This window comes from Poeciliopsis prolifica, unplaced genomic scaffold (genome assembly GCF_027474105.1).
Source record: "Poeciliopsis prolifica strain line A6 unplaced genomic scaffold, Auburn_PproV2 SCAFFOLD053, whole genome shotgun sequence".
NCBI classification, from domain to species: Eukaryota; Metazoa; Chordata; class Actinopteri; order Cyprinodontiformes; family Poeciliidae; genus Poeciliopsis; species Poeciliopsis prolifica.
The window spans coordinates 3,636,470-3,662,864 of NW_026562428.1; the positions used below are offsets into that span (position 1 = coordinate 3,636,470).

At 42.5% G+C, this 26,395-nt stretch overlaps 2 protein-coding genes and 1 long non-coding RNA gene across 3 annotated transcripts; 1 reads left to right on the forward strand and 2 right to left on the reverse strand.

Moving 5' to 3' along the window:
• Nucleotides 1–846: 846 nt before the first annotated feature.
• Nucleotides 847–14,571, forward strand: vegfc (vascular endothelial growth factor c). The gene is made up of 8 exons (XM_055059016.1): nt 847–1,688; nt 6,929–7,187; nt 7,262–7,452; nt 8,583–8,713; nt 8,857–8,960; nt 10,055–10,189; nt 10,769–10,970; nt 13,581–14,571. Exons 1-8 carry the CDS (start codon nt 1,587–1,589, stop codon nt 13,699–13,701), a joined length of 1,245 nt encoding a protein of 414 aa, XP_054914991.1. The 5' UTR covers nt 847–1,586; the 3' UTR covers nt 13,702–14,571.
• On the reverse strand, nt 10,112–10,836 carry LOC129378646 (uncharacterized). The gene is made up of 3 exons (XR_008608068.1): nt 10,757–10,836; nt 10,276–10,339; nt 10,112–10,187 (listed from the first exon to the last, which is right to left on the reverse strand). It is a non-coding gene; the product is annotated as an uncharacterized LOC129378646 (long non-coding RNA).
• Nucleotides 14,572–16,117: 1,546 nt separating the features above from the next.
• LOC129378643 (uncharacterized) lies at nt 16,118–26,379 on the reverse strand. Its single transcript, XM_055059014.1, has 10 exons — nt 26,018–26,379; nt 24,726–24,871; nt 24,148–24,229; nt 23,786–23,921; nt 23,505–23,707; nt 23,288–23,424; nt 23,074–23,215; nt 22,720–23,001; nt 17,669–22,490; nt 16,118–17,297 (listed from the first exon to the last, which is right to left on the reverse strand). The coding sequence occupies exons 1-10, from the start codon at nt 26,141–26,143 to the stop codon at nt 17,287–17,289; spliced, it is 6,087 nt and encodes a 2,028-aa protein (XP_054914989.1). The 5' UTR covers nt 26,144–26,379; the 3' UTR covers nt 16,118–17,286.
• Between the last annotated feature and the right edge of the window lie 16 nt (nt 26,380–26,395).

Consider the following 26,395-nt stretch of genomic DNA (forward strand, 5'->3'; position numbering starts at 1 on the left):
GCTGCAAGCAGGCACTTGCCACCGTGTGCGTGCGCGAAGGCGTGCGTGTGGCCTGTGTGCGTCTTTAATCCTTTGTAGAGGCTGGCTTTGACTGGCCCAGAAATCGGATGTTTTCTCATTCGATCTTTTCCCAGACGCACCTCTTCCTCCTCCTCCTTTTTTCTATTCTCTCTTCTTATTTCGCCCATTTATCGCTCCGTCTGGCCCCCATCATTTATTTTGCATTTGTCTGTAACTACGTTGCCTTGGGAGGATTCCTTTATTTATTTTTTTTCTACAACAATTTAGACAAAAAGACGAAAGCTTCGGCTCCTACCCTCCCTCTCCTCCTCTTTCCCTGTAATATTCAGACACAATTGCTCGCAGCCTTGGGGCGGAATAGTTAAGAAGGTATGTGAAGTAAGTCTTTTTTCGGACTTTGAATGAACCGAAAGAAGAAAGAACGACGTGAGAGGGGGAAGGGTGGAGGACAAAGATGGAGCTAGATGAAGTGTGAGAGGGAGAAAAGCCTCAGAGCTGCAGGTGTGGGAGCAAGTTGAGTTAAAGTGACTGTGCTTCTGCAGCTGGGAGAATAAGATGCATGTAAAAAATAAAGCAACTCACACACTCTGTGATAGTGTTTCGAAATAGCAATTTTGGAGGCTGACAAACCGCTTGTCTGGTAAATTTAAATCTGATTTCTGCTGCCTCTGCATAACCTGCAATTTCAGAGGAAATAAAAAAGAAAGGGGCAGTATAATCAGCTGAAGCGCACAGATCTCATGCCTCTCTGATCCCTCATCCCGCCCACCGCGCACAAGTCTCCCATTCTTGTATTTTTTTTCCTCATTCACTCCAGCGAGACGCCTGAGAGGAGGACGCGTTCACTTTGTTTGCCAACACCGAAAGCTGGACTTCTTTGGGGGGGGAAAAAAAATCTCAATCTAGGAACGAGATTTGAATTGAGTTTATTCTGTTTTATCCTCCTCCTCTTTGCATTTTCTAAGAATTAAACGGAAAAGTTGTGACAGCTTTACAAAGAAGACAGAGAGAGAGAGAGAGAGAGAGAGAGAGAGAGAGAGAGAGAGAGAGAGAGAGAGAGATTTGCCCTGAAGGCTTTGAAAGAAGAAACAGGAGCCAGATAAAAAAAAAAGGGCAGCGATAATCTGCACAGCTGCTGCGTGGAGGGAAGGAGACGCAGACAGATAAAGAAAGCAAGCGAGGTGAACAAGTGCGAAGGACGAGGAGAGGAGACAGACGAGGACGAGCGTTCGCGTTGAAGGCCGCGGCAGATATAAATACAAAGTGAAGACAAAACCCAGAGGGACACCTGTCGTCAAATTAGCAGCAATGGAGACGCGGCGGGAAGAGACGAGAAAGCTGGACTGAGGAGGGACGTTAAAACACGCCGGGCTCGAGCGAAGCGAGACGAGAGGGTTTCTTCATCATGATTTCTTCAGGTGGCGTCCCAAAATCCAACGACCTGCACGGGAGGAGCAACTTCGTCCCAGGATAGAATGAGAAGAGGAGCTTGATCAGTCAGAACAGTCCTGCTTTCACATTAACTTCTCCAACTCCCCCCACCCCCTGATCTCCATCCCCTCACTATGTGGATACCAGCTGTGCTCCTATGGATGCTTTACTTCAGCTGTCTGTGCTCAGGTCAAGACTACAGGGACTATTACCAAACCGGAGACACGGGCACCGAGGTAAGACTCACTTCAGTTCATCCCAGACCTGAACTGTACAACTTAAAGAAGGGGGGAAAAAAGCACAAATTTTGACTTGCTGCACTATGACGTTCACCGAAAGTCGAACAGAAATGATGAAGTACGTTTCGTAAGAGCGGTGCTATGTGAGGCAGATAAGCTGTATTTACATTGGAAATATCCCTGGGTTGAGGATCACCAGAGAAACGCATTCCGATACAGACGCGACTCACTGGGGAGAAATGCAGATGGGAATGGACAGGAAGACCAGAGAGATTCCCTAGAAGAAGACCGGCTGGTGCTTCAAGCATTAAAATATATGACAAAGGATTAGGAAAATAAAAAATGGAATTAATTCTCACAACAAAGTCATGGTGTTAGGAGAATGAAATCAAAAATAATGCTAAAATAAAGACAATATGAAAAATTATGGTATTATAAGAATTAAGTCATTATCACGATGTTATTTAAATTTTATTCTTGTAACGTTGACTTTATTCTCAAAGTATTAAAACTTAATTCTCATATCACATTCTTATTCTTGTATTATTTCAACTTAATTCTCATGATATTTACCTTATTCTCAAAATATTGGCTTTAGACTCACAATATGTTGACTTTATTCTTGTAATATTGAATATTCTCAAAATACTACGACTTTATTCTCATGCTATCCCAACCTTATTCTCGTAATACAACTTTATTCTTTCATTTCATCGCTTGATTCTCATACTATTACGACTTATTCACAGAACTTTATTTTTTTCCTAGTTTGGACTTAATACTCAGTTGTAAAAATAAAACTGGTACGAAGTCTTCAGTCTCCACTGATCCACATGTGACAGGAAGTTTGACAAACAGCAGAAATTCAGTAACATTGTCTCACCAGCTGCCAATGGGATCAGCCTGGAACCATTGGACTTGAGGTGAGTCCAACATCAGGAGAAGAGCAGTGATGTAACTGCTAAGCCTATTAGGGAAAACACTAAATCGCTTATAATTTGCTCCAGAAGGTATGAGCAAAAGCTTCAAAGGCCAGACTGAGGTATAAAAACGGGATCAAAGTGAAACAGATGAGCACTAACGACAGCACGGTCGTAAAAGAAGAACAAATATAAAAACTAATAAGAACAGGCCTAAAAATACGCTGAAATTAACAGAGAACACAACAGAAGATGCAAATGACAGGTAACAAAGGACGTGATATTAAAAGGTTGTCACAACATAAATAAAGAAAACAAACTAGTCAAGCAAGAAACTGAAAACCAACAAAATGTTGATATCTATTATGATTTGACTCACAGTTTCCCTCATCATATTCTGTTAGCTTTAGCATCTGAGCTACTAGAAATATGCAAATATCGGACATCAAGGGCAGCTAGAAACCGTCCAACTGACCAAATACATTATTGCCAGGCAGAACCTGAATGACTGGCACTCGAAATATAATATCCAACCATATTGCTTCCCAGTACAATTATATATGAACCTTTAATTTACAAAACTTGAATATTGTTGAGAGAATTAAACTATTCGAAATCTAAAACCGTTAAGCATTATTTAAGTTTGAACAAAGCATTGTTTGAATTGAGCAAACAAAGATGTATTTCAACGAGATTCTTCAAAAATCCTCCAGATTTCTGGGCTCATGTTTCTGTGTGTGCATTCTTTACGTAATAAGTATAATACATTTTACATGAAAAGACAGTACTTTTTAAAACTGGAGCTCCGATCTAATTTGAACATTTTCTAATATTTCAAACAATCTACTTTAAAAAAATAGAGAGACATTTCAGGTGTCATTGCGTAAATATTGGCATTGCAATATTTATCCACTGGAATTACAAGGACGGAAAAGAAAAATTAATCAATCGACTTAAAAGATACAGAAGTAGCCTGAGTATTCAGTTCAAGCTTTCATCCCAAAAACTATGAACATCTAGAAAAAGAATAATTCAGGACCAATGTCACAGAGCTGCTCCAACAAGCTGCCACCATTAGAGGCACGGTTCTAGAAGATAACTATATTATAAAGAAGAACAATCCTTATTGTTATAGTCTGCAAGGATAAGTTGTACAAGCTCACTTCCTCTTTCCTCCATCCTGCTGGCTCTGATCCAGACACTGATGTTCAAAAAAATATTTGAAAGCAACGGCACCTAGAGGAAGAAGCAACGAGGCATTCCCTCTGTCGTTTTCTGTTGCGAAAAAAATGTGTTTCTGCTCTGAATGATAAATCAAAGACATCTTCATCGCTTCTCCTTGCTTGGACGTGTCTCAGGTGGAGAGGAATAAAGGCCGATAAATGAAGGTTTTCATAGATGGCTTTTGTCAACAAATGTAGTGGCCTCAAACCCGCAATAATAAAATATTTTTAATAACACTTCAACTCCTTAAACTCAAAATCTATTTATGTTCAACACTTTTTACTTTGAAAGATCTTCACATAAAAAAAAAGACTGCAATTCCCATGTTGCTGCTTAACGTTCACCTCAAATTAAATGACAAACAATCCAGTTCTTGTCACTGCTGAACATAATTAATGATCCTCAAGCGTCAGCCTTACATCAGCTGTGGTGGTGTTCACAAAACCGACGGGATGCAGCTTGGTTTTTAGGTTCATGCTGTTATTATGTGCATCCTTATCTGGAAGCTCGTGTTTACAAAGCAGGAAAATAAGCTCCTGGGGAACATAAAGTGGAGCTAAAGTGGAAATTTACAGATAAGGGCATCGGCTTACTACTCAGAACTTGCTCCAGTTCTAAGTAAAACTGAGTCCGTGCACGTAGGAGGGGGATCTGAACCCAGCAGCTTCTTCTTCATGACATTTCCTGCACAAGTTTTCAAGATAACGCTCTGGTTCAAGCCTCGTATGTAAATCTAAACACATGTTATTTCTAATAGAAAACAGGCTGAGCCATAAATGTATGGGTGTGTGTGTAAATATTTGTGCCTCGGTGCCAGCAGTGCGTAATTCTGGACACACCCCAGAGCGCTGCGTGGATCGCGGCTGGTGCATCGTCAGAACAGAGTCCCACAGCCATGACCTCATGTCATCCGATCGCTTAACAACGCAACGGAGCTTTATGTGATATAGTTAGTCCACTGTAAAACGGTTTAATATCAGCTCATTTCATGCATCGTTCAGCTTTTGTCTGAAACTGCGTCCGCATCTTCAAGATTCGATGTGAAAACGAGGCAGGAAACAAGAAAAACACATCTGAAAATGGGCAAAGAAAGAAACATAACAGAAGTCAATAATCATAGAGTGGTGGGGCAGCCATTTGTACGCATACGAACAATCTGACCCTTAAAATGTCATCAAATAATAAGAATTATGTTAAATATTTCAGTCGCAATATGCAGAAAATGATTTTTAAAAAAGCGGGACTGAATTTCCTAAAAACACAAAGACGATAATCTTTTTAACAACAAGACGAGTCGATAAACTCAGTCATGAAGTCAGAAGCTCTGGTCTTCACTCCCTTACTGGCTAACAGCAAAGACACATTTTGACTGTATGGAAGACAGGATCTCATTGTAAAAATAAAAACCATAGACTTTGTACTTTTGTAAATATACAAAGTCAAACAAAAAGTCTAATTGCAGCTAAAGTACAGCCCGAGTTAAAACTCAGAGTTCCAGCCTTAAACTTGTGATCATTTCACTGAAACTGGATGATAATCGCTTTACTTCTCCTTCTTTTGAAGCCGTCAACCTTCAGAAATAATGAACAAATGCAGCCTGCGGAGTTTGCGCCGAGTATAAACCACACAACTGCAGCAGAGGCGCCTCACTTCTTAAAAATCACACAAATCTTCAGGGTCTCTGAACGGTTTAAAACCCTGAAATATGACTTTCACTTAAAGGTCAGGTCACATTATCCCTTATGGTTAATGTGATCCGATGTGACTCATCCGCTGATCATGATGCTGTCAGGGATGGCACGCTCTGCTGCACTTCTCAACATTTAGATTTTCAAAGTCACATGGATTTTACACATGAAATGCAAAACTACGAGAGAAAGACAGCAAATAAATAAGTTGGAAGTATCTTGCAAGAGAAGATTTGGGAGTGGGAGAAAAATAAGGGTCCGGTTTCTGTTGAGATAGTGCCAGCGGTGCCGGTCGACCTCTTCTCAGCCTGTGAACCTCAGCGACCTCTGATATGCCCACAAGGTCAAAATGATTTGGTGTGAAGCAACCAGAGCACTCACCCTGACATTTCCAAACCCGCAGCTTCGATTTCCCAGTCCGTTAAACAATTATTCCGCTATCATTCATCTACTGTTGCTCTATGGAGAGTCATCAGTCGCCACGGCAGAAAAATCTTTGAGTGACTCAGAGTAGGAAGGTTTTACAAGATAACGTCAACCGTAAAACGTGATTTCCTGTGTGAAATCTGTTGAAATTAACACTTTAAAGTGTGGCAATAATCTCCAGTATATGTGAGAATCTTTTTAAATGGGGAGGAAAACAGCATTCACTCAACGTAATCCTGCCTCTGTTTACAGAGGAGTTTTACAGATTCAGGGTTTTTTTTTTTTCAACCTGAATATTGAGATAAGAACCTGAATGTGAGCTAAATCTGCAGCAGCAACAGAGCTCAGGTGAGGGAAGGACAAGCGTCTTCCTAATTACCAACAGTAGCCGACAGCGACATGTTGCAACACATTGGTAGCTGAGGTATTCATTGTTTATCCTGCACAGCCAGTGAGCCTGAATAGATAAGCTTACCCACATCTAAAAAATTTACTATTACAAACAATTGGATTGTTTTTGATTTGAAACCATAAATATGAGTTTTTCTTTAAGATTTTATACACTGGATTGCAAAAGTATTCAATCCCCTTTGAACTTGTTTCTATTTTATCCCTGGCGGGATAAAATAGAGGCTTCGTTCACACAGCTTACCGCAGTCGGAACGACCCACTTCCATTCTCTGTTTGTTTTCAAAGCGTCTGCAGCATAAACTGTCATTTCATCTCGTTTTTGCGTCATTTATTTGAGAAATGCGTCACAATTCCGCACCAGAAGAAGCCAGACGCTGGAGGTAAACAATGACTGAAAATTGCAATTGTGAAAATGAATTTGTAGTGAATCACATCACAATCCCACCACTCATTGTTCAGACTCCTGTACAGAGGCTGCGGTCAATACTGCATAAAATACCATTGCTAACAGTGTCTCTGTTATTGTTTATTATCTCAAGAAGTGTTTTCCTGTGATTTCCCCCTCCAGGCTCCAACCCAGTCAGATGACCAGTCCAGTTTGGAGACAGTGACCAGCATGGACCAGCTGCTGCAGCTTTTCTACCCTGAATACAGCTTGATCCAGCAGTGCATGAGGAAAAGATCCTGGCACACCTCTTCCTCGTCTTCCTTCCCTTCCTCGTCTTTTTCAACCTCTTCGGCGAGCCCTTTGGTCCGCTCCGACAACGGCGACATGTGGGCTCCGATGCGGGAGGAACCCGTCTACAGAGTGGACGGGACGCTAGCCGGTAACCTGAATACAAATCTGGTTTTCTAACTCTTATCCAATCAAACACATGCAGTTATTGAATCCTGTTTTCAGTCATTCTGGAAGAGATCCAGCGTACGTCGTGCCAGCCGAGAGAGGTGTGCGTTGAGGTGGCCAAGGAGTACCCAGAATCCACCAGTCAGCTGTACCTCCCTCGCTGCGTGGCTCTGCATCGCTGCGGCGGCTGCTGCGGGAACGAGGCGTTTTACTGCACCAACACGAGCTACAGTCTCGTCAATAAAACCGTGAGTCAGATTTCTTGCTTTGATTTTGTTGCCAAACTCAAATGTTTTGTATCATCAGAAACTGGCTCTTAATCTGTTACATCACTGTGGAGGAATTTTGGCTCTCCACTGGAAGAATTGAAAGATTTTTCCAGTGGGAAAGGCCACTGCATCACTGTTGAAATTAGGGCTAGGCTTTGACTAGACCACTGACAACGGAAACATTTTTTTAAGGAATTTACAGGTGGAAATTTGAAAGCCAATTATATCAATCTAACAGACGTCATCCAAATTACTTTTCCCAAAAACGTACCTGCTGGCTCATTGGCACCAGATTCATTCATTGCGGGTCAAACGGGAGACTTTTCGTCTTGTAAAAATGGCAGATGAAGTGGTAGACAGAGCAGGCGAGGAGTACAGCTTAAATTAAACAAAATCAGATTTGTATAGCGCGTTTCTGAACAATAAAACAGAATGAAGTAGTCATTTCCATTAATTGTATTTTTTAAAGAACAATTTTGTCAAAATATTATTGAGTTGGTTTTAATTTATCATACGATTATTGATTGCACGATAAATAATACTAGACTAGACATCCTTTTAATGTCTACAGAGCAGAAGTGATGCTTTTTTAAAAAATTTAGCCTACTTCCTGCTGCCATACAAGATTTATTTAAGTGATTATTTTACTCTAAAAACCTTGCATAAATCAGGCCTGAATGTGGCAAGAGAAACTGAACCAAAACAAGAATTTAATCAAGGTGAAAAGATTGGCTTAGATGGTGTCTTTTATCATGTCTGATGTTACGTTTTTCAATCTGAAACATTTAAATGTCGCAAAAAAAACAAAAACTATAAAAGAACCAGACGGAATCTATCAAGAGGCAATTACTGTTTTGTGGCGCTGTAAATCTGCTTTCACACCTCAAATCCATCTGGACGCTGAAACCAATTTCCCCAATTATGTATCTGGCGGCTCAACACAGCCCACTCCGAAGGGAATAGGTTGTGACTGGACGCAGCGTTTGGAGTCACGCCCATCTGCACGGCATCTGCTCACAACAACAACAACAAAAAAACGCTTTTTCAAACTGGAGAGGCACCTGTCCCTGTGAGCGTCTAAACGTTTCGTCTTCCTGCCTTCCCACCAGCTGATGGAGCTGTCTCCACCCAGGATGGATCGCGCAGTAGCCATGGTGACATTCGTCAACCACACCTCGTGCGAATGCCTCTCCAAGCGGCCGCTTCATTCCATCATCAGGCGAGCGGCAACAGATCATCTGTGAGTAAGAGGCTCGCTGATGTCCGTCTCCACCTCTCTTGTCTTGTGCGTTACTAAAAGCGTGTGTGTGTGTGTGTGTGTGTGTGTGTGTGTGTGTGTGTGTGTGTGTGTGTGTGTGTGTTTGTGTTTGTGTGTGTGTGCAGGTGCTCCCCTCCCGAAGTCCCCTGCACCTCCGGGTCGTTATGGGATCCGGTGAACTGCGTGTGCGTCTCTGCAGACACCATCAGCTACACTCAGAAACAAACAGGTGGGAGCAGAGACCCTCTCATCCTCAGTCCTCCAGATTGACAGTCCTGCAGCTTTTAGATGCTCCAACACAGCTGAATTTCAACATGCCATCAAGCTAATAACCTTTCACTGAGTAATTCATCTGATTCAGGGTCGACCTCCAAATATATATCTTTATCAAAAACAAAGTCAACTCTTGCAAGCAGCTCCAGTTAAAGTCCACATCTTTGCTTTTGTGAAGTCAGAACAGAGAAAAGGAAAATAGGACATATAGTTTTTGGACACAATAAATTCTTGACTTCCATTTTTGCCAATAATTAGCGATCTCCGCTACCCCACACAGAATAAAAGACCTCCAATTGACGGCTGCATTTGATATTTTTAACTGTGAGATTACATGTTGCGTTTAAAGAGGCATTTATAACGGTATTCTACACAAATATTGCCTTTTAATGATAATAACCTTTATTTAACCAGGTTTGCCTCATTCGGATGGTAAGATTTCTTTTACAAGAGAGACCTGGCAAAGAACTGGCAGCATTTAGATGAGTCACAGATCTAGTCATGCACTTGGAGATCCAGCCCAGACTCTCCACACCCTAAAGAGACGATCACAGTGAAAGGAGGAGGAAGATGATGATAATGACGATGATGGTGGTGCCAGAGCAAATCCTCCCTGCCACAAAGTTGATACAATTGAAGCAGGAATGTTTTTTTGCGGCGCATCTCTTGTACAATCATGCCAGCACCTTTCATCTTCAGACCTTTTCCAACTCCAAAATTTCATACTTGACTTATTACATTAGCACAAGAACTATTTTTAATCCTGTAGGGCACGTATACAAATTACTCTGTCTGTAAACTGCGCCCAAACTCAAGTCTCCACGTGCAAATTTAGTGCAATAGACGTAATCAGAGGCGCGCAAGCTCTCTTTGGATTCGCCGTGGTTATGTGATGATACCTCAGAAACAATAATTAGCCCCGTGAGGCTTTCAGCCAAACATCATCAGCATGATCTGGTACGATGTTTATGATATTTAACAAACCATTCCAGCATCTTTACGTCAATTTAATTGGCCAGATCTCTTAAATACCGTGTTTCTCTGCTCCAGAGGCGCTGGACTCGGGTCTGCTGGCTCTCTGCGGGCCCAACAGAGTTCTGGAAGAATCCACCTGCGAGTGCGTCTGTCAGAACGGACTGACAGAAGCCAGCTGCTATCCAGGCTGGAAACTGGACCAGAATACCTGTAAGGACACATCAGACTAGTTTTACTGCTGGGGGTACTGGATTCAGGCAGGTGTCCAATGACAGGTTGATTTTAGTCACACTCACTGATCACTAAATGTGAGACCGCAAGCACCAGTTTGCTGGACCTCTGATGAATTAGGTCAGTCGCCTTAAATGGGGAGGGATATACAGCCGCTTATTTTATGTTTGAATTAAATTGTCAATATTTCATAGAAATATGTTTTCACTTAGAAAAAAAATTCTTTTTCACATTTTATTTAATCAAAAAAAACCTATAGTTTTGTAAAAACTATAAAGAGTAAAACATCCAAGAGAGAAAATACTTTTTAAAGGCATTCAATCTTTAAACTGAATTTCCGGTTTGTTACTTATGTAAACTTCCAGTTATTTTAGGTTTTATTGAGAGTGCTTACTGTAAATACCACAAGTTGATTCAGGATGAGATAGAAGAAAAAAAAAAGAAACGAGCTTTTATGCAAATTTTAAACAAGTACAAACACAAAACACGTTATCTGATGAAGTTTTGGTTGTGCAACTGCTGCTGTGAACTCCGTCCTCTTCCTACCATTGCGGTCAGGTGAGTGCCAGTGCGAAGGCCAAGGCGAGGGGAAGCTGTGTCCTGCCGGACAGCGGTGGGACGACGAGCTGTGCGGTTGTGTGTGCGCGGTGGAGTGTCCCAGAAATCAGCCTCTCAATCCCGACACATGTCTGTGTCAGTGCAGAGAGAGTCCCCAGACGTGTCTACGGCAGGGCAAGAGGTTCAACCCGAACACCTGCAGGTGAGAGAACCAGAACGAAAGGAGGCCGAGTTTATTTAAACCAAATGCTCCACTGGATCAGAAGAAAATCCTCAACAGAGCACCAAAAAGTCAATAAACGCCAAAAAACAACAACAAAAAGACCCCATAAAAACTCAACTTTCATGCTGATTTGGAGTTCGTTTGATATGGAGCGCATTCTTTTTAACTTTGTCCAACAATAAAAATTAAGATCTATCTTGAAACGAACATGACTGCATTTCAATTGAAGGTAGATCCCACTATTTTCAGCATTTGAATGAAAAGAGATGGCACATTTTTTCAAATTGACGTGAAGAGTGAAAAATTCTGATTGGAAACAAAATTGAACCCAAATCAAAGCCTTGAAGAACACCGGAAATAATTCAAGTTAAGAAACATGGCGGGATGCCATAAACATGACAAAACAACCTTAAGAATTGGCTTTTGGAAGCTCCTAAATCCCGACACGTGTCTGTGTCAGTACACATAAGACGTGCTGTGGATGGCGGTGACTCGCAGATTTGGTTGAAAACAGGCCAATAAAGAATTAAAATGATGAAGTCATCCATGAAATGGGATTTTTTCAGCTGTGAAACTGACAGCAGTCGGAATAATCAGTCCAACAGTAAACTCGTGAATCATCTCCAGCTGAAAACCAGAAAGCGTTGATGCATTCAGACCGGGCCTGGTCTGAATGCATCACCAATAGCACGATTCAAAACATTTACTCATCCTTTCTAATACTTTTCATGCAGTTTCTCCTGATCCCTCAAATTTTAAGGTCATCTCTTCTCCAAATTCAAATCCAGAAAAGAAAACCCACTGAAAGATTTTCGGTCACAACTGACTGATATGTTTTAAGATTCACCTTGACAAAAGCTTTATTTCCATCTGAAGAAAGAACCCCTTTCAAAGTGGGAATGGTGTTCTTTTGTGGTGTTGGGTTATTATTTTCAATATTTTTTATTCAATATTTCAGCTTGTATCTGGATACGTGACATTAAAGTAACTGTAATTGCTTTTCTACTTTTTCTAAAATTAAATAGGTCATGTAAAAGTTTTGTTTTCTTTACTTTGAGTGAAAAACTGCGATATTTCTACCTCACAACAACCAAACCTTTCATGCCAGCCTAACGGCTCCTCCTGAAGAACCTGAGGCAGAGGATCGCGATGCGTTACTGGATTCTGCAGAAACGTCTCCTGATGGACGCGTCACGCATTCCTCCGAAAGAGGGAAACGTCGGCTGTTTGTCTTTTTTAGTCGTTCACATGTTTCACTGCAACCTTTTATGGACATGGGGCGTCCGAAGCATTTGCTCGGGGCTTTTCGAGTGTGCCGTAGTTCCCACAGCTTGCGCGCACCGGATCAGCGTCCCTCTGACCCGAGAGGCCCTGCAGAAGGGAAGGGGAGCGTACTGAATGAAAGCGAGACAGACAGATGGAGTGACAGGCACTGTGAAAACACACCAGCAGACATGATTGATTCATACTGGTAGCTTTACATGTGGGAAATCCTACAGGATGCAAAAACATGTGGCCTTTCATAGCAGCTCACTAAACATTTTCAGCTTTAAAGGAACACAGACATGCTAACTGGAGCCGGACCCCAAAACCGAAAACACGTTAAAGCATCAAACATGGGTTTGTTTTTATGCTCTTCTGGAGATTTAGGAGCCTTTTCTCACGAGCTGTCTTGCTTGAGTTTCTGGGACGTCATCTCAAATGGATGGAAGGCCAAACTTTGGCTAGGCCACTATGGTCAAGTTGCAACGACAGCTTTATTTTGTTGCAACTGCAGCACAAGATAAAAATAAAATACAATGAAAAAATACTGAAATAAATATTTAACGTGGATGGCACAACTCCAAATTTGAGGTTTTATAAATTTAAATATAAGCACGTCTAGATAATTATTATAATAATTACTGGTCCGTTTATTATTCTTTTTTTTTGGTACTGCACAGACACAAAGAAGAATATATTTAAACACTTTTCAAGCCTGGAAAATTTTCCTAAAGCTCCATTTAACCAAGGAAGATATTCAACTTGACTTACAAGCCTGGCTTCAGCGGTGCTCTCCAAATATAACTTCATATGGATGAAAAAATGAACCAATCAAATGAACAAAATGATATCTATTTTTCCACTTGCTTGGGAAAAGATAGTTTTTAAGGTCCTGGATGCATCTGAGCACAAAGATAAGGCATTTATTATTTTGTACAATCACTCTCTGTACTGTTTAGTCTGATTTAACATCTGGTCACAGTAGTAAGTCCACAGGCGACCGAACACCTGCTGTGATTTTAAAGACAAGAGTTCCCAGACTTCTCCCCTCTCTGGAAAAATACTCCTCTTTTTTCGGCCTCACACAGAATCTTTTGATGCACATGCAAATAAAACTTGGATTGAGCTTCATCCAGAAAGGATGTGGGGATGTGAATAATGTATAGTATGCATGATCAGAGAATATAATCCCCTTGTGTTTCTTTTTTTATTTCCCCTCTGTTCCTCATCCCAACCTCACCCCTTGAAAAAATCTCTCCTGTTCTTAAATCCATCTTTTGTCTTCTTCGCCCACATTTCTGCCTCTCATTCTCGTTCTCTCTCAAGTTGTTACAGGCTTTCGTGCAGAAACCCCAGACGAGAGTGCCAGGACGGATTTTACTACAGCAGCCAGGTCTGTCAGTGCATCCCCAAGTACATGAAGTGGAATTACCAAACAAGAAAGTGAGGAAGAGGGGGGTTTGTCCCGCTCAGATCGGAAACTCTTTCCCACCCGAGTGACTCCACGCACAGGAGCGGGAAGTGGATCTAAGTGTAGAGACATGCAGCGTTTGCGGGAGGTTTGAGTCACTTTTCTAGTGAACCGTCTCAAACTTCCCGAGAACAAAGGGGAAAGGTTAAAAAAAAATGTTTTATCCAACTAAAAAGGTAACAAGGACAGATATTTGATTCCTTCCACATCTGGAAAGCCCCTCGAGTTCGACTGTAGACGCAGAGCAACAAGGTGGGATGGACCAGACCGAGCAACGTGTTGCAGCAAGAAGAATGCCAACCACCAACCTGCTGAGGAGCTGCAGCTCATGCCTGTGTGAAATGGAATGTGAATAAGATAATAACAGACCCGACTGCATGCTTTTTTCTCCTTCCTTTTCTCTCTTTTTTTTTTTTCCTAAATAAATGTGGGAAAGAAAAATCTTAAGGCAAATTTCCATATTGGCTGGAAGGAAAATCTCGTAGAGCGGATCTCTGAAGTGTACACACCCTCTGTTCTAACGCCAGGTCCAATCAGACCAATGTGAATCATTTCCAAGATGTGGGATACGGACAGATTCGAAACGGAGTCGAAAACGTAAAGAAATGTTAAATGCACACACTTTAAAAAAAAAAAAAAAAAAAAAAAAAGCAAATTTTTACTCTTGTAATTTTTCTAGTTTCAATTTTGGGTCTCATTTTAGTGAGAAAAACAAAAGTTTGTCTCTTTTTATTCACTTTATGTAAACATCTGATTTCAACTGTACACGTTTTAAAATGATTCAACTTTTGATATGTTTGTCATCCAATGTAGCTCATTTTAACTCGGGTATGTACACTTTTTTTTTTTTTTGATTCATTGCATTCAGACAGTTCTGGGTCTGCTTCTAATTTATCTGTTCCAGCTCCGAGTAATTTTATTTTTATATATTTAAACTTTTTATATTTAAAGAGAGAGAGAAAAGAAACTAGTGAAATTTTGAAGATGGATTTGTGAGTAGCTGTACATAACTGTATTTAAATCACGATAATAACTAGAGAGCAATTATATTATTGTAAAGCAAAGCGAGCCGCATTGTTTTTGCAACAAGTTTTCTTTGGAAACATTCGGAATGATGACTGCTGCTTATTCATCTGATTCAGCGAAATATAGTGTTAGTCATTTAATTCTCGGTTTCGATGCGTAATGTCGGGTGGAAGAGCCGGGATTGTAATCGGTGGCGGTTCTTGAGTGGAAGGCATCGACCAATCAAAATGTATGAAATATTCTGCGATTCTGGGAGGGGATCAAATGCGGTCGAGTTCCTATTCTCATTACTCTCAGCAGGAAAAAAATAAATAAAAGCACTGGTTTTTGATCAAGACGCAAAAATTGTGCATTTCTTCTGTGGTTCTTTTTGGAGCCCCCCCTCCTGTAATGCCACCCTGGGAAACTGCCCATATCCAAAAGTGCCACTGGTTGTAGTTCAAGTGCTCTGGGGCTGTAAAAGAATCCATCATTACTTAAGGAAGTGCTGATTAAAGGCTCTGTCTGACTGAGCTGTGTCATCTGATTTGTCTCATTTTACACCCCTAGTCGCCTTCGTGAATTTAGAAAAGCCTTTTAATTCAGCTTTTTCCACGTACCTAAATTCTAAGGTTTTCATTCTCTGTGTGAAATGAATCCAAGTTTAGCATTTTCCACGGAATAAAAAAAAAAGCACCTGCTGCGACAATCGACTGCTTCAAATCTGTCGGGGAGCCTGCTTGTTTGCTTTTAAACGATGTGAGGAATCTTTCATTTTGGGTTGAGCAGGAGTAAAGTATGTGAAACCCTCCACTTGAAAAACTCCAAATCCTCTCTGAACAGCCAATCAGATAATTTAAGACAACAAGGTCGAGGTCAAAGTTCACGCACACATTCTTGAGGCAGAGGCTACGGACAGTCTTCCTGTAGATAAGGGCCGTCATCAGCTGCAGAATCTAATCTCCATCTCTCCGTCGACATCGGCTACAACCACAGACCGTTTTTCCAGTGAAAGACACGCCAGCCCACATCATCACACCGCCTCCACCACAGAACTTTGTTTTTAGATTATTAGACCATTTAAGAGGAAATGGGCTTTATGAAACATGCCTACTCAGTGGCTGTTCACTGGATCACCTGCGGGAAGCAACCTCATTTCTAATTTAGACTCAAGTTTCTTCCTCGTCTAAAGTCTTAGGTTGTCATGTTGGCGAAGAATACGAAACGTAATGGGAAAGAAGGGTTGTTCAGTTTCATTTTGGCCCGTTTATCTGGCGCTCCCCCTCATCTGAAACCTAACGAAATAATAACGTATCTAAAATATTAGATTTCTCACATTTTTATGCATGTCTGCACAGGACCTAGAAAATGAATGAAATCCTGTAAGGCAATTTGAAATGTTTTAATTTCCCACCTCCCCCCTCAAGAACAAAATATAAACCTGGCTCCAGCATTTATATAATAAGCCATTGAAACTCTTCATATATTTACAAAAGATATACATTTATATACCTACAAAAGATAGCAAATAAATAAAACCTGTCGCTGCTCATGAAAAGACACACGCGGGCCTCACAGTGACACTCTGATGACGCGATCCTGAAGGAGAAACACCGCTGAAAGTCGCCACCGCGGTCAATCGAAACGTGACGAAAAGGAAGAAAAGCTGGAAAGAAAACTCATGTAAATGTGAGTCATGATCGTCATTTAAAACAAAAATAATCACGATAAATTAGGAGGTCACTGGCACATTTTCTGGTTCATAATTATTGTTAACTTACACACAGCTTTGCTATGAGCTATTAAAAAAAAATGGAGCCGTTTCTCGAGTAAACACAGTGGTAAATAAAAAGTGAGCAGCTTTAGCGTGTCGGAAAGCATTCAGGTGCCAATAAAGCAATGTGTATCCTTAAATCTTCTCTGAACAGGAAAGACGGGGAGTTCCCTTGATGACTAGATCAAGGTTAGGGCACACCGCCCTCTACTGGTTGGTTACCGCAAGGACAAGCAGTGTAGAGCTGAACGAGCGCCGTACGGATCTTTTTCTCAATAGGAAATAGAATTAGTATTTAAACAAGAGTTATATATTTAAAAAAAAAAAACTCTTACTGAAGACTCACACAGCTACCTTACGACTCTGTAGTTTAGACTCAGTCTAAATTAGGACCCAAGATGATAAAATAAAATTTTCAATTTCAAACCTCAAATGAGTTGATTCTTATGAATCAACAGTGCAAAAAAAAAAAAAAGACCAATGTCACCGTATGGCTTACTAATGGAAACATTTGTAGCCTTGTTTTTATGCGTTGTTTTGTGTGGTTTAGTCTCCATAAGGGGCGACGCAACACGGCGGTTCCAGAGGAGGCACTTCACAAGTTTCTTTAGGCCTTTATGTTCGCTCCACTGAAGCGTCCAACGTTTGTTCCTGTTAAGGGCTGCGTCTGCGTCTCGGGAGCGCCGACTTGCCGAGGGACGATCACGGTCCTCTGGTTCCTTGCACTTTTTGGTGCTAGCTTGGCTCGCATCCAAAAGCTTTGTTGTCCTTGTAGCACTGGCTCAGCCGTTACCTGAAACCACCGAAGAACAAAAATAACGTCAATTTCATACATTTATACAAGTTTTGCTTGCGAAAACTTGCTGAAAAAATATCTGATTTTATCTTTAGGCCATGTCACATTTTTGCAGAGCAAACAATCCAGAAGGAATATTTCTTTTACCCCAAAGAGTGGAGATAAAAAAAAAAAAGACTGGAGACCTTAGCTTCTGTGGTGGAGCTAAGATGACTTCTAATGTGCGTACAAATGCATATCAAGGAACATTTGGAGTTCAAATTATTAAAATATCCAGTAATGACAGAGTTTTCAGAATGTGTCTTGAATATTCAGAGCCCTAACCCCTTCCAACACCGCGGGGGAAAACCACAGACGACTGAACTCACCCTCATCGTCAGAGTCGAACCCAAACAAGTTTGAGCACTTCTGCTGCTGGCTGTGACTCTGCAGCTCCTCGGCGCAGCTGAAAGTGGAGAAGCAGTTGGCGCAGCGGTGCCTCTGCAGAGCCGCTTTCAGGCAGGGCGACTCGAGGACGACGCTGGACTGGAAGAACGGCGACTCCTTCCTCCGCTTCGGCATGGCGGTGTACTTTTCATCCAGGTACGCTGTGGGCGGCAGGCGCAGGTAAGGCTTCTTGCCGTACGCCGCGAGGGTTTTCTTACACGGCATGGAAGCGGCTCCCTCGCTCCACTCTTTGTCTTCGATCGTTAGAGAGCAGCTAGCAGAATTAACGTCAGACGGAGAAGGTTGTGTTGGAGGATTTCCTTTGGCAGCTGCTGACTGATTGCCCTCTTTACATTTTTTCTTGGCAAGCTTTCGTGTCTTGTCTTTATTAATCTCTTTACGCCTCTTGGTTGCTTTACTGGTTTCAGACTTATCTGCGACTTTTGATTTCTTTCGTTTTTCCTTTTTATTAATGCTCTGCTCGTTTGCCTCGGGGACGTTGGATGGACAAGCAATCAAAATGTCAGTAGGAATTGATGGAGGAGATGCATCTAGAGCTGGATTTTCAGGTGCTTCCTTCCTTTTTTCTTTCTCAACAAGCGTGCTTTTGATTAACTTTTTCAGCCCCTTTAATATCCCCTCTGCTCCTTTAGCTTTCACCTGTTTATCCTGCTCTCTGGCCTCCACTGGGGATTTGGGGAGATTTTGTAAGGTTTGGTTTTTGCCTTTCTGATTGAGCCTTTTCTTCAACATTTCACCTTTCTTCTGTGGCTTTTCAGAGCTCAAAGCAGCAGCGTTGGTGCTTTCTTCTTTCCTAACCCCTGACATCTTCTCAGCGCCTTCTGCTGGGGCGGAGCTACTGGACTCCTCCTGAAGTGAATCTTGGTTATTCACCTCCTCATCCACAGAAACTTCAACCACTGCTTTGACTTTAACAGGTTCGGACTCTGTAGACGCTCTCGAAACAGAGTTTAGTTCTTGACGCATCTTGCCAGTCTTTTTAGTCGCTTCAGCTCTTCCAGACTTAGTTTTCTTCAACTTGCTGGAATCTGAAATTGCACAGTGATTCTTGACCTTTCGAAGTTTCTTTCTGCCATCCGCTGACTTCTGTCTGGTGAGGCCCGACTGTTTTGAACTGGTGGACTGAAATTTACTGCTGGACATTTGGTTAGTTTTAATCTGCTTCATCTCTGAATCATTCGATGTCATTTCTGTCGTCATGTCCTCTTGATCGAGTTCACTGTTCTCTTTCGCGTCTTGAGCGAGTATTTTCTGACCGGCGGCAGTTTTGCTCAACCTCGGAGGACATCTTCTTTTCCTAAGACCTCGAGTGGCTATTCTGGCATTCTTCAACTTTAACCTCTTCCTATTCTTCACTTTAGCTTTGTGTTTCAGCAAAGATGATGAGACGACATTATGACTTTTGTGAGCTTGGTTTGTCATGTGGCCTTTACTTAATGTTTGCCTCAACCTACGATTTATGGACATGGGTTGAGGTGAGGTGTCTTTTTCAGAATCAATGCTTTTGTTTCTAACTCTAAGCTTGTGTTGTTGAGCTGCTGTGCTGACAGTAAGAGGAACGTTGATGCGATTTCCTAAAGAGTCGTTTGTTTGTTCTTTTAACTTAAGGGAAGTGAACCTGACTGGGTCGTCTGAGCTTTGACTTTTCTTTCCATCGGGTGTTTTAGACAACCTTTCGCCTCGTTGTGCATTTGCATACGAGTCTGGCTCAGCTGACTTGGAAGCATAGTGCTCTCTTTCGTGAAGATTCAGTGCCCAGAGACAAATGAAAAGCTGGGAGCATCCGGGGCGACAGCACATGGCCTGCAGCGGACTGTGCTTTCTGGTGTGCCGTCGCATTTCCATCCCGCTCTTGAACCTGGCCTTGCAGCCCCGGTGAAGGCAGGGGTGCCTCGGGACGAGTCGGTGTCTCTCAATGTGGTGCTGAAAGTGTTCAAAGCTCCACATCACCCTCATGCAGATACTGCATTTGCTCTTTGCGATGCGGAACGCCAGCTCTAAAGGCTTGATGTCACCGTAGTGTTTGTCCAGAGCATGGTACAGCAGACCAACTCGGTTCTTTGAGAGGTTTGTAAACCAGGAGCATCTTTTTGCAGGACAGGAAACCTTCTCCTCTTGCTCGTCAACATCAACAGTTGGATTCAAGTATGTTTCTTGAAGTTGAAAATATTCTCTACTTTTCTTTCCATTGTCTGAAGACTTCAGCTCCTTGTTGGTTTGACCCGATACTGGACTTTCAGATTTAATTTGCTTATTTTCTTCCAACCTTGAATCAAACATTCGCTGATGCCTTCTTTTATCAAAACTCAGTTGCTGCACAGGTTTCTGCTTGGAATCAGAGTCTTTCTTCAATTGCTTAGACTCTTTTTTGCCAATATGCCCGTTTACCCTGTGGATGGCACTTTCTCCAATGACATGCTTGGATGTTTGTTTGTCATGTGAAGATGTTATAACCGTTTGCTTTTGATGAGATCTTAAAGTTCTGGGTTCAGTTGTGGAGTTCTTGAGTTTCTCTTTGTGTCCGGAAGGCACGTTTGTCGTCTTTGCTTTGGCTGAGGTTTTTGGTGTAGCAACGCTGGTTTCTTCAGTTTTCAACCTCTTCATTTTCTCTATGTGATCAGAGAGGTGCACCATGGCCAACAGGTCGTCTTTGAAGACCGTTCTGCAGAAAGTGCACTCGTCTTTCCGGAAGTGGAACATCGCATGCTCTACAACCCGAGCCCCCATGAAGAACTTGTTGCAGTAAGTACAGAAATGCTCCAGCTTGGATTCCTCCGTTTCTGGAGCCGTTTCCATAAGCTCGCTGTTTTCAGATGTTTCTGAACGAGTATCCTGAGCTTTTGAAGTTTCTTTCTTAACTTGCACATCAATTGCAGCCCCCTCCTGTTCCCGCACAGCGTTGGTAGAGGTAGTTTCTGTTTTCTGAGAATGCTTAGGCTTGCCTTTACCTGCCAGACCTTTAGAGTAGCCTTGATCTTGATCTGTAAGCTGCTCAGGTGAAAGTTCGGTGACTAGCTCTGTTGGCAACGTCCATATAGACTTGTCAGAACTACAAGAAGCAGCTAAGCTTATATTTTTAACAGGGCTTTTGTCATTTCTATGAGGCGCCTTTCCTTTTGGAGTTTTCTTCAACCCCTCTGCAGCCGCCATGTTGGAGTTCTTGCTGTCGTCTTCCTGAGACGACAAGGAGTTGATTTCCTGTTCTATGCTGTTGAGTCCAACATCTTCAGATTGTGAGACAAGATCATTATCTGAGTCACTATTGTTGATCGAAGCCAACTGGACTTCATCTGTAGATTTCTTCTTGTTCTTCACCACCTTTGAGATTTGTGAAACTTGGTCTACATTTTCTTTTATTGGAGGCTTGGAGACTTTGGCTAAAACAGAGGCTTGTGAGGCAATGGTGACTTTCATTTCAACAGCTGACACCTCAAATGCTTCTCCACCTGAGGCGACGGACTCAGTTTGTGGCAAGTCTTGAACGTTTGCCGAGTCTGTAGAAGTCGGCAACGCAGTGGTTCCTTCCGTCACAGCAGGGGAACTTTCAGATGGATCGTTTTGAAAGTCCTTTTCCATTTCAGCTTGAGAGATTCCAGAGAAATTTAGGGCTTCTTTTGTGCTTTGAGCTCTGGGAAGCTTTTCTGAAACATGCAACCCCCTCTCTTTGACCTTTTCTGGTGTGGTACCTTTAGACCCGGAGGCAGGCCTCTCGCATGATTCTGAATCCTTTGACGGGCTTCCTTGCGCCGACGAACGTGTGATTGTCGACACGGAGCCATGAACGTTCGAGCCGCTACCTTTTCCTTTTTGCCGCCGTGCGTAGCAGTGCAGCAGCTGCACAAACATGGTGGCGTCCCGTGATCTTAGAATCACCTCTTTGCCGTGCCCGGTCTTTGTTGGAGGCGAAGTATCAGGATATTTCATTGTTGGTTTATAAAGAAGCACTTGAGAGAACCTTTTGGGTCGGTTGCAAGAATCGTCACTAAACGTATCCATCAGTTCGTTGTCTGGAAGAGACAACTCAAGGATGATTTGGGGAGGGTGTGCCGGCTTCACAGGATCCAAAGAGAACCCGTTCTGGTACTTGTTCTCCTTCGGCTTCAGACGTCTGTGTACTTGGGGTTTGAGTTTGGCGTTGTTTTTCATGGGAGCGGTTTGGGATCTTTTCATGACACAGGATCGCAGAAGCTTCTGTGGTTTCAGTCCGTTCCTTTTCATCTTTAGCGGAACGTTCTCCAGCATCCCCGAATCGTCCAGGAGCCACTTGGGCTTCTTGATCTTTCGTTTCGGCAGGTTTCTCTCAGAAAACCTCGTAGTGCGTCGATGTTCGTCATACCTCAGTGTCAAACTGCCATGTATTCTGTCAAGCTGCCAAAATGAGCGCCTCAAAGGTCCAGAAGAAGATTCTCTCAAAGCTTGTGACCCCTGGTTGCCCCTTCTTCTTAGAGCATGACTATTTACGCGCATTTTCTCAGAGTCCATCTTAAATCTTTTGGTTGCAGTGTTTGGATCTGTTTTACAAAATCTATCTTCCTTATGATGTCGTTTTTTAGCAGCAGGTCCTCGCTGACAAACCGAGCGGAGGGCAGAACCCCTGGTGCAATACTTGTTGATCCATTTGTCTTCCATGATTTCTTCCAGAGCAGCACTGACCACCTTCTCACTCATCAGCTTCAAACAGTTGGTCCGCAAAGCAATGAGGTTCCAGAACTCCGGGTCAAAATACAAGTCCTTCTTCAAAACCTGCAAAACAAAAAGCAGAAAATAAACACACTGCATTTGTAATGGTGTCTAAAGTTATTACACACAGTCTGCAGAAAGCCATTCAACTCTTCAAACTCTTAATTCACGGTTTTCTACAATTAGCATTAGAGCTTAAGAGTTAAAGCTTTCGGTTTATAGATTCTGCAAAAAGAGATGCAGTGCAGCAGGTAAGAACTGACTCAAGAGGTCCGTCATAAAAGCATTGTACCTGTAGAGTCTCAAAGCGAACATTATTCCCTATCGGAGTGTCATCCACGTGGTATTCCTGGTCAGGGTGCATATAGAGCAGGTACACCGTCTTGTAAGACTCGACGGTGCGCTCCAGGAAGAAGACGAGCAGAGCACACGCCCGGCACACGTCTAGGTCGCTGGGCAGCAGCCCGGCGATGGTTTTGTAAATGAGCGTCTTTGTGAGGACGTCGCATGGAAGACAGGATCTCAGAGCATTGGCGCAGAGCTCCACACAGAACTGCACTCCGTCTTCACCGACCTGGACAGGCAGAAACGGAAAGAGTCAGTTTATGCCAGAAGTTCTTATCACCTTCAATGAAGCCTCCCTCACCTCCTGCAGCACGGCTCTGATGAAGGGAAAGATTGACTTGACGTTTGTGGCGGAGAGCATCAGCTGACGACACGCCTCCAACAGAGTCCGCTTGGACGTCTTTAACCGTCGATGCAGGCTGGTCCACACCAGGACGAGCTCGCTACAAACAGAAAAAGAGTTTCAGAACAACTCCCTGGTGACCAACTTCACATGTTAACCTCCGTTTACCCACCATAGATAGTACATGTCTCCTCTCTGGAGCTGCTGAGACAGGAAGGCAGTGCTGAGAGCTAAAAGCATCTCATCCGTCTCCTCACACTCCAGGTTGCAGATGATGTGTAGCGCATCTTTGCCGTTAACGTCAGCCACCTAAAAACGATGAAGGAAGCTGAGCAACGAGACATCAGACCGGATGGCTTAAAGGCAGGTCAGGATTAGGCTCCACCCACCTCTCGCTGCAGGCGGTCGTGCTGTGTTGTTCTGAGAAGCCATGAGAGGTAGACCTGGAGGAAGAACAGCGGCTGTCCTGCAGAGGAACACCGAGTGCAGCATTTAGCCAGAGCCGCGGCGTCGCTGTGGCGTCCGCAGGATGAAAGGTAGCGAACGCGGAGGTCGAGGAACACCGGCGGCTCAGAGATAATGTAACGATCCACTGAGGGGACAGACGGGAAATTCATTTTTAGTTGCATTTTCACAACAACACTGTACAAAGTGGAAGACTCTTATTTACCTTCATTCTGAGGTAAACTGGATTCACTGAGGATGGCCTGTAAGGCGGGGCTGGACCACAGTCCGCCCTGCTGGAGGAAACGCTCCACTTGAAGCAGGAAAACATTTTCATACTTCGCTAACACTGAATTACACTCCTGGAAGAGAAAGACGACAACATGCTGAGGATTTCTTCTTCAAAGTAACCTCGGAAACATTACCAAAGAGATTGGGGAAAAAATATGGTGAAGTAACTTTCCACCAAAAACTCTGAAATTTCTAGATCAAATAAACATATTTATGACAATGTTTTTTTTTTTTTTTTTTGTCTCATGTCAAACAAGAAAAAGAAAACATTTTCCACAATAAACTGCAGAAACTTACCTGGAATGTAGCAGTGAAATGTTTTAACGGCTCCTCGTTGAAATCCTTCTGGTCAAAAAACAGCAGCGACTCAAACACACTCCTATGGAAAGAAATCAGAGCAAATCTTTATTAATTACTGTACAACTTCTGCAGCCTGAGGAAAGGGCTTTGAGCGCTTTGCAAATGTACTAAATACAGAAAACCACAAACCGCTTCTTTAAATGTATCGACATATATTTCTCATATAATTCAACAAGAAATTTGTGACAAAGAGAATCAACCAACATTATTCTTAATTGAAAAAGAAACTGATTCTTCTCCCTGTGAAGTCATACACATGATTGACCTCAGGCCTGTTTTGGTTTATTTCTAGCTAAATCTCATATCTGACATTCTGGATACTTCTGGCTTCTTTATTTATAAACACAAGAATAAAAAAAAAGCCTCTGTTCAATTAGCCTCTGTTCATTTGCTTTGTAGTCTGTTTGAAAGTTATTGTCCGGGATGCTGCTGGAAATCTAAAAGTCAAAGTTATTACTCGACAAAGTATCAGTTTAAACATAAAACCAACGTATAGGAGCGATTCATATACTCACAGCGCCAGACTACTGATGGTGTGGCCTACATGATCACAGCTTGTTGGGAAGAAGGCCGAGACTCGAGAAAACTGCCGCAGAGCCACTTGGAGGATCCTGAGGCGAGGCAGCGGGACGCGCCACTGAGAGGCAGCCTCCTCCACCACCTGCAGAGTCAGCAGAGACGAGTCAAAAACAAAACCAACAAGAACAGTTAGTCGCTTGTGTCAGAAATGGAGCATGAATCCGTGTTGAATGTCAGCACAATATGTCGTTACATGTGTAATACTCGTAACACAAAGTATTGTTTGGAATGCCATGACTATTGGGTAAGCTATTGGAAGCTTTACATCTGCACTTTTCATGCTAATGCAATATTTAGCCAGTTGGTTATCCTCTCACTGCTACAGATGATCACTGGGCATGAATGACCTTCCTCGAAATGCCAAAGGTCTCAGACCAAGCAAGATTTTCTAACATCGTGCAAAAAATCTTTTTTTTTTATTTGCAAATAAAAAAGCAACAATGTTTCATTTTCCATGTAGAGCCAGTTCCCTTTTAAAAGCCTACTTTTATCTAGCCACAAAACCTAATAACTTAAAAAGAAACCAGCAGGTTTCTTCGAGACAGCAGATGCCATCAGATTGTTAAGCTGTATTTACGACGTAAGAGGCACAAAAAGTGTCATAATACTATTAAATTATTCAACTGTCGAATAATTGCTTCACTTATTTTACGTAAATAATGCAGTGTGATGTTTCAGCCCCTAATAACGTGTAAATACGTTTTAAACTGCTGCAAATGAACTTGTTATTTATTCATGAAGCTAAACGTCGAGGCTAATCAAGATGACTAAATGTGCGATTAAAATGCAATTAAGCAGTCCAATAATAGTAATCTTGATTTAAAAAAAAGAGTATTTCATAACTGTTAGTTGCTACACAGAAGGCAGTTGTTTCATCACTCAAAATAATGGGCAACAAACTTGATGGTACATTTTGAGTTAGCTAAACAGTTAGCTTCAACAAATAGCCTTGCTAGCTGAACAGAAAGCCATTAATGTCACCTTCTGATCGCCATACAGATTTTGATATTTTCATTGTATAATCTTGGTGTAAGTTTTTAATATTGGGCACATAGTTTAAAACATGTTTAATCCGGGTTTTAAAGGTTTGTAAAGACCTAACGTCGTAGCAGCTACGTGCTAAAAAGCTCCGCTGCTAATGCAGTTCTGGGGGAGGGGATTCGGCTAACATTAAGACTCTTATCTTCGACAATAAGCCCGATACCGTGTTCAATAACGGGCCTATTACCTTGCAGAAATCGGCGCAGAACAGCTCGCTGTCAGCTCCGGATTCGTCACCTGAGTAGCGGCTCAGCAGGTCCTCTAACTGCTTTTCTAGCCCCTCTGAGTCGCTCACACTGCTCCCCTCCGCCATACTGACTGTCTAGCCTTGCTCGTAGCGTTTACCACACAACACACATAGCCACCATCCCCGGCGCTGATTGGACACCGTTGTCACTTAAGGGAGCGCTCATTTATTACACTTTTGTACGCCGGCGGCGGGTTGAGTTGAGGCGGATCCAAGCAGCCGATAACACCGGGCGCCCAGGTGACGTTTACATGCGCCACTAAACACATGGCTGACACAAAACATAAGCGCCCTGAAACTTTAAAAATTAATGATAGA

Coding starts and splice junctions, on each gene's coding strand:
- vegfc (XM_055059016.1), top strand. CDS start 1,587: ATGTGGATACCAGCTGTGCTCCTATGGATGCTTTACTTCAGCTGTCTG. Junction 8,961..10,054: donor CTACACTCAGAAACAAACAG/GTGGGAGCAGAG, acceptor TCTCTGCTCCAG/AGGCGCTGGACTCGGGTCTG. Junction 10,190..10,768: donor GAAACTGGACCAGAATACCT/GTAAGGACACAT, acceptor CATTGCGGTCAG/GTGAGTGCCAGTGCGAAGGC.
- LOC129378643 (XM_055059014.1), bottom strand. CDS start 26,143: ATGGCGGAGGGGAGCAGTGTGAGCGACTCAGAGGGGCTAGAAAAGCAG. Junction 24,872..26,017: donor TCTGCGCCGATTTCTGCAAG/GTAATAGGCCCG, acceptor CTGACTCTGCAG/GTGGTGGAGGAGGCTGCCTC. Junction 23,425..23,504: donor ACGACCGCCTGCAGCGAGAG/GTGGGTGGAGCC, acceptor CATCGTTTTTAG/GTGGCTGACGTTAACGGCAA.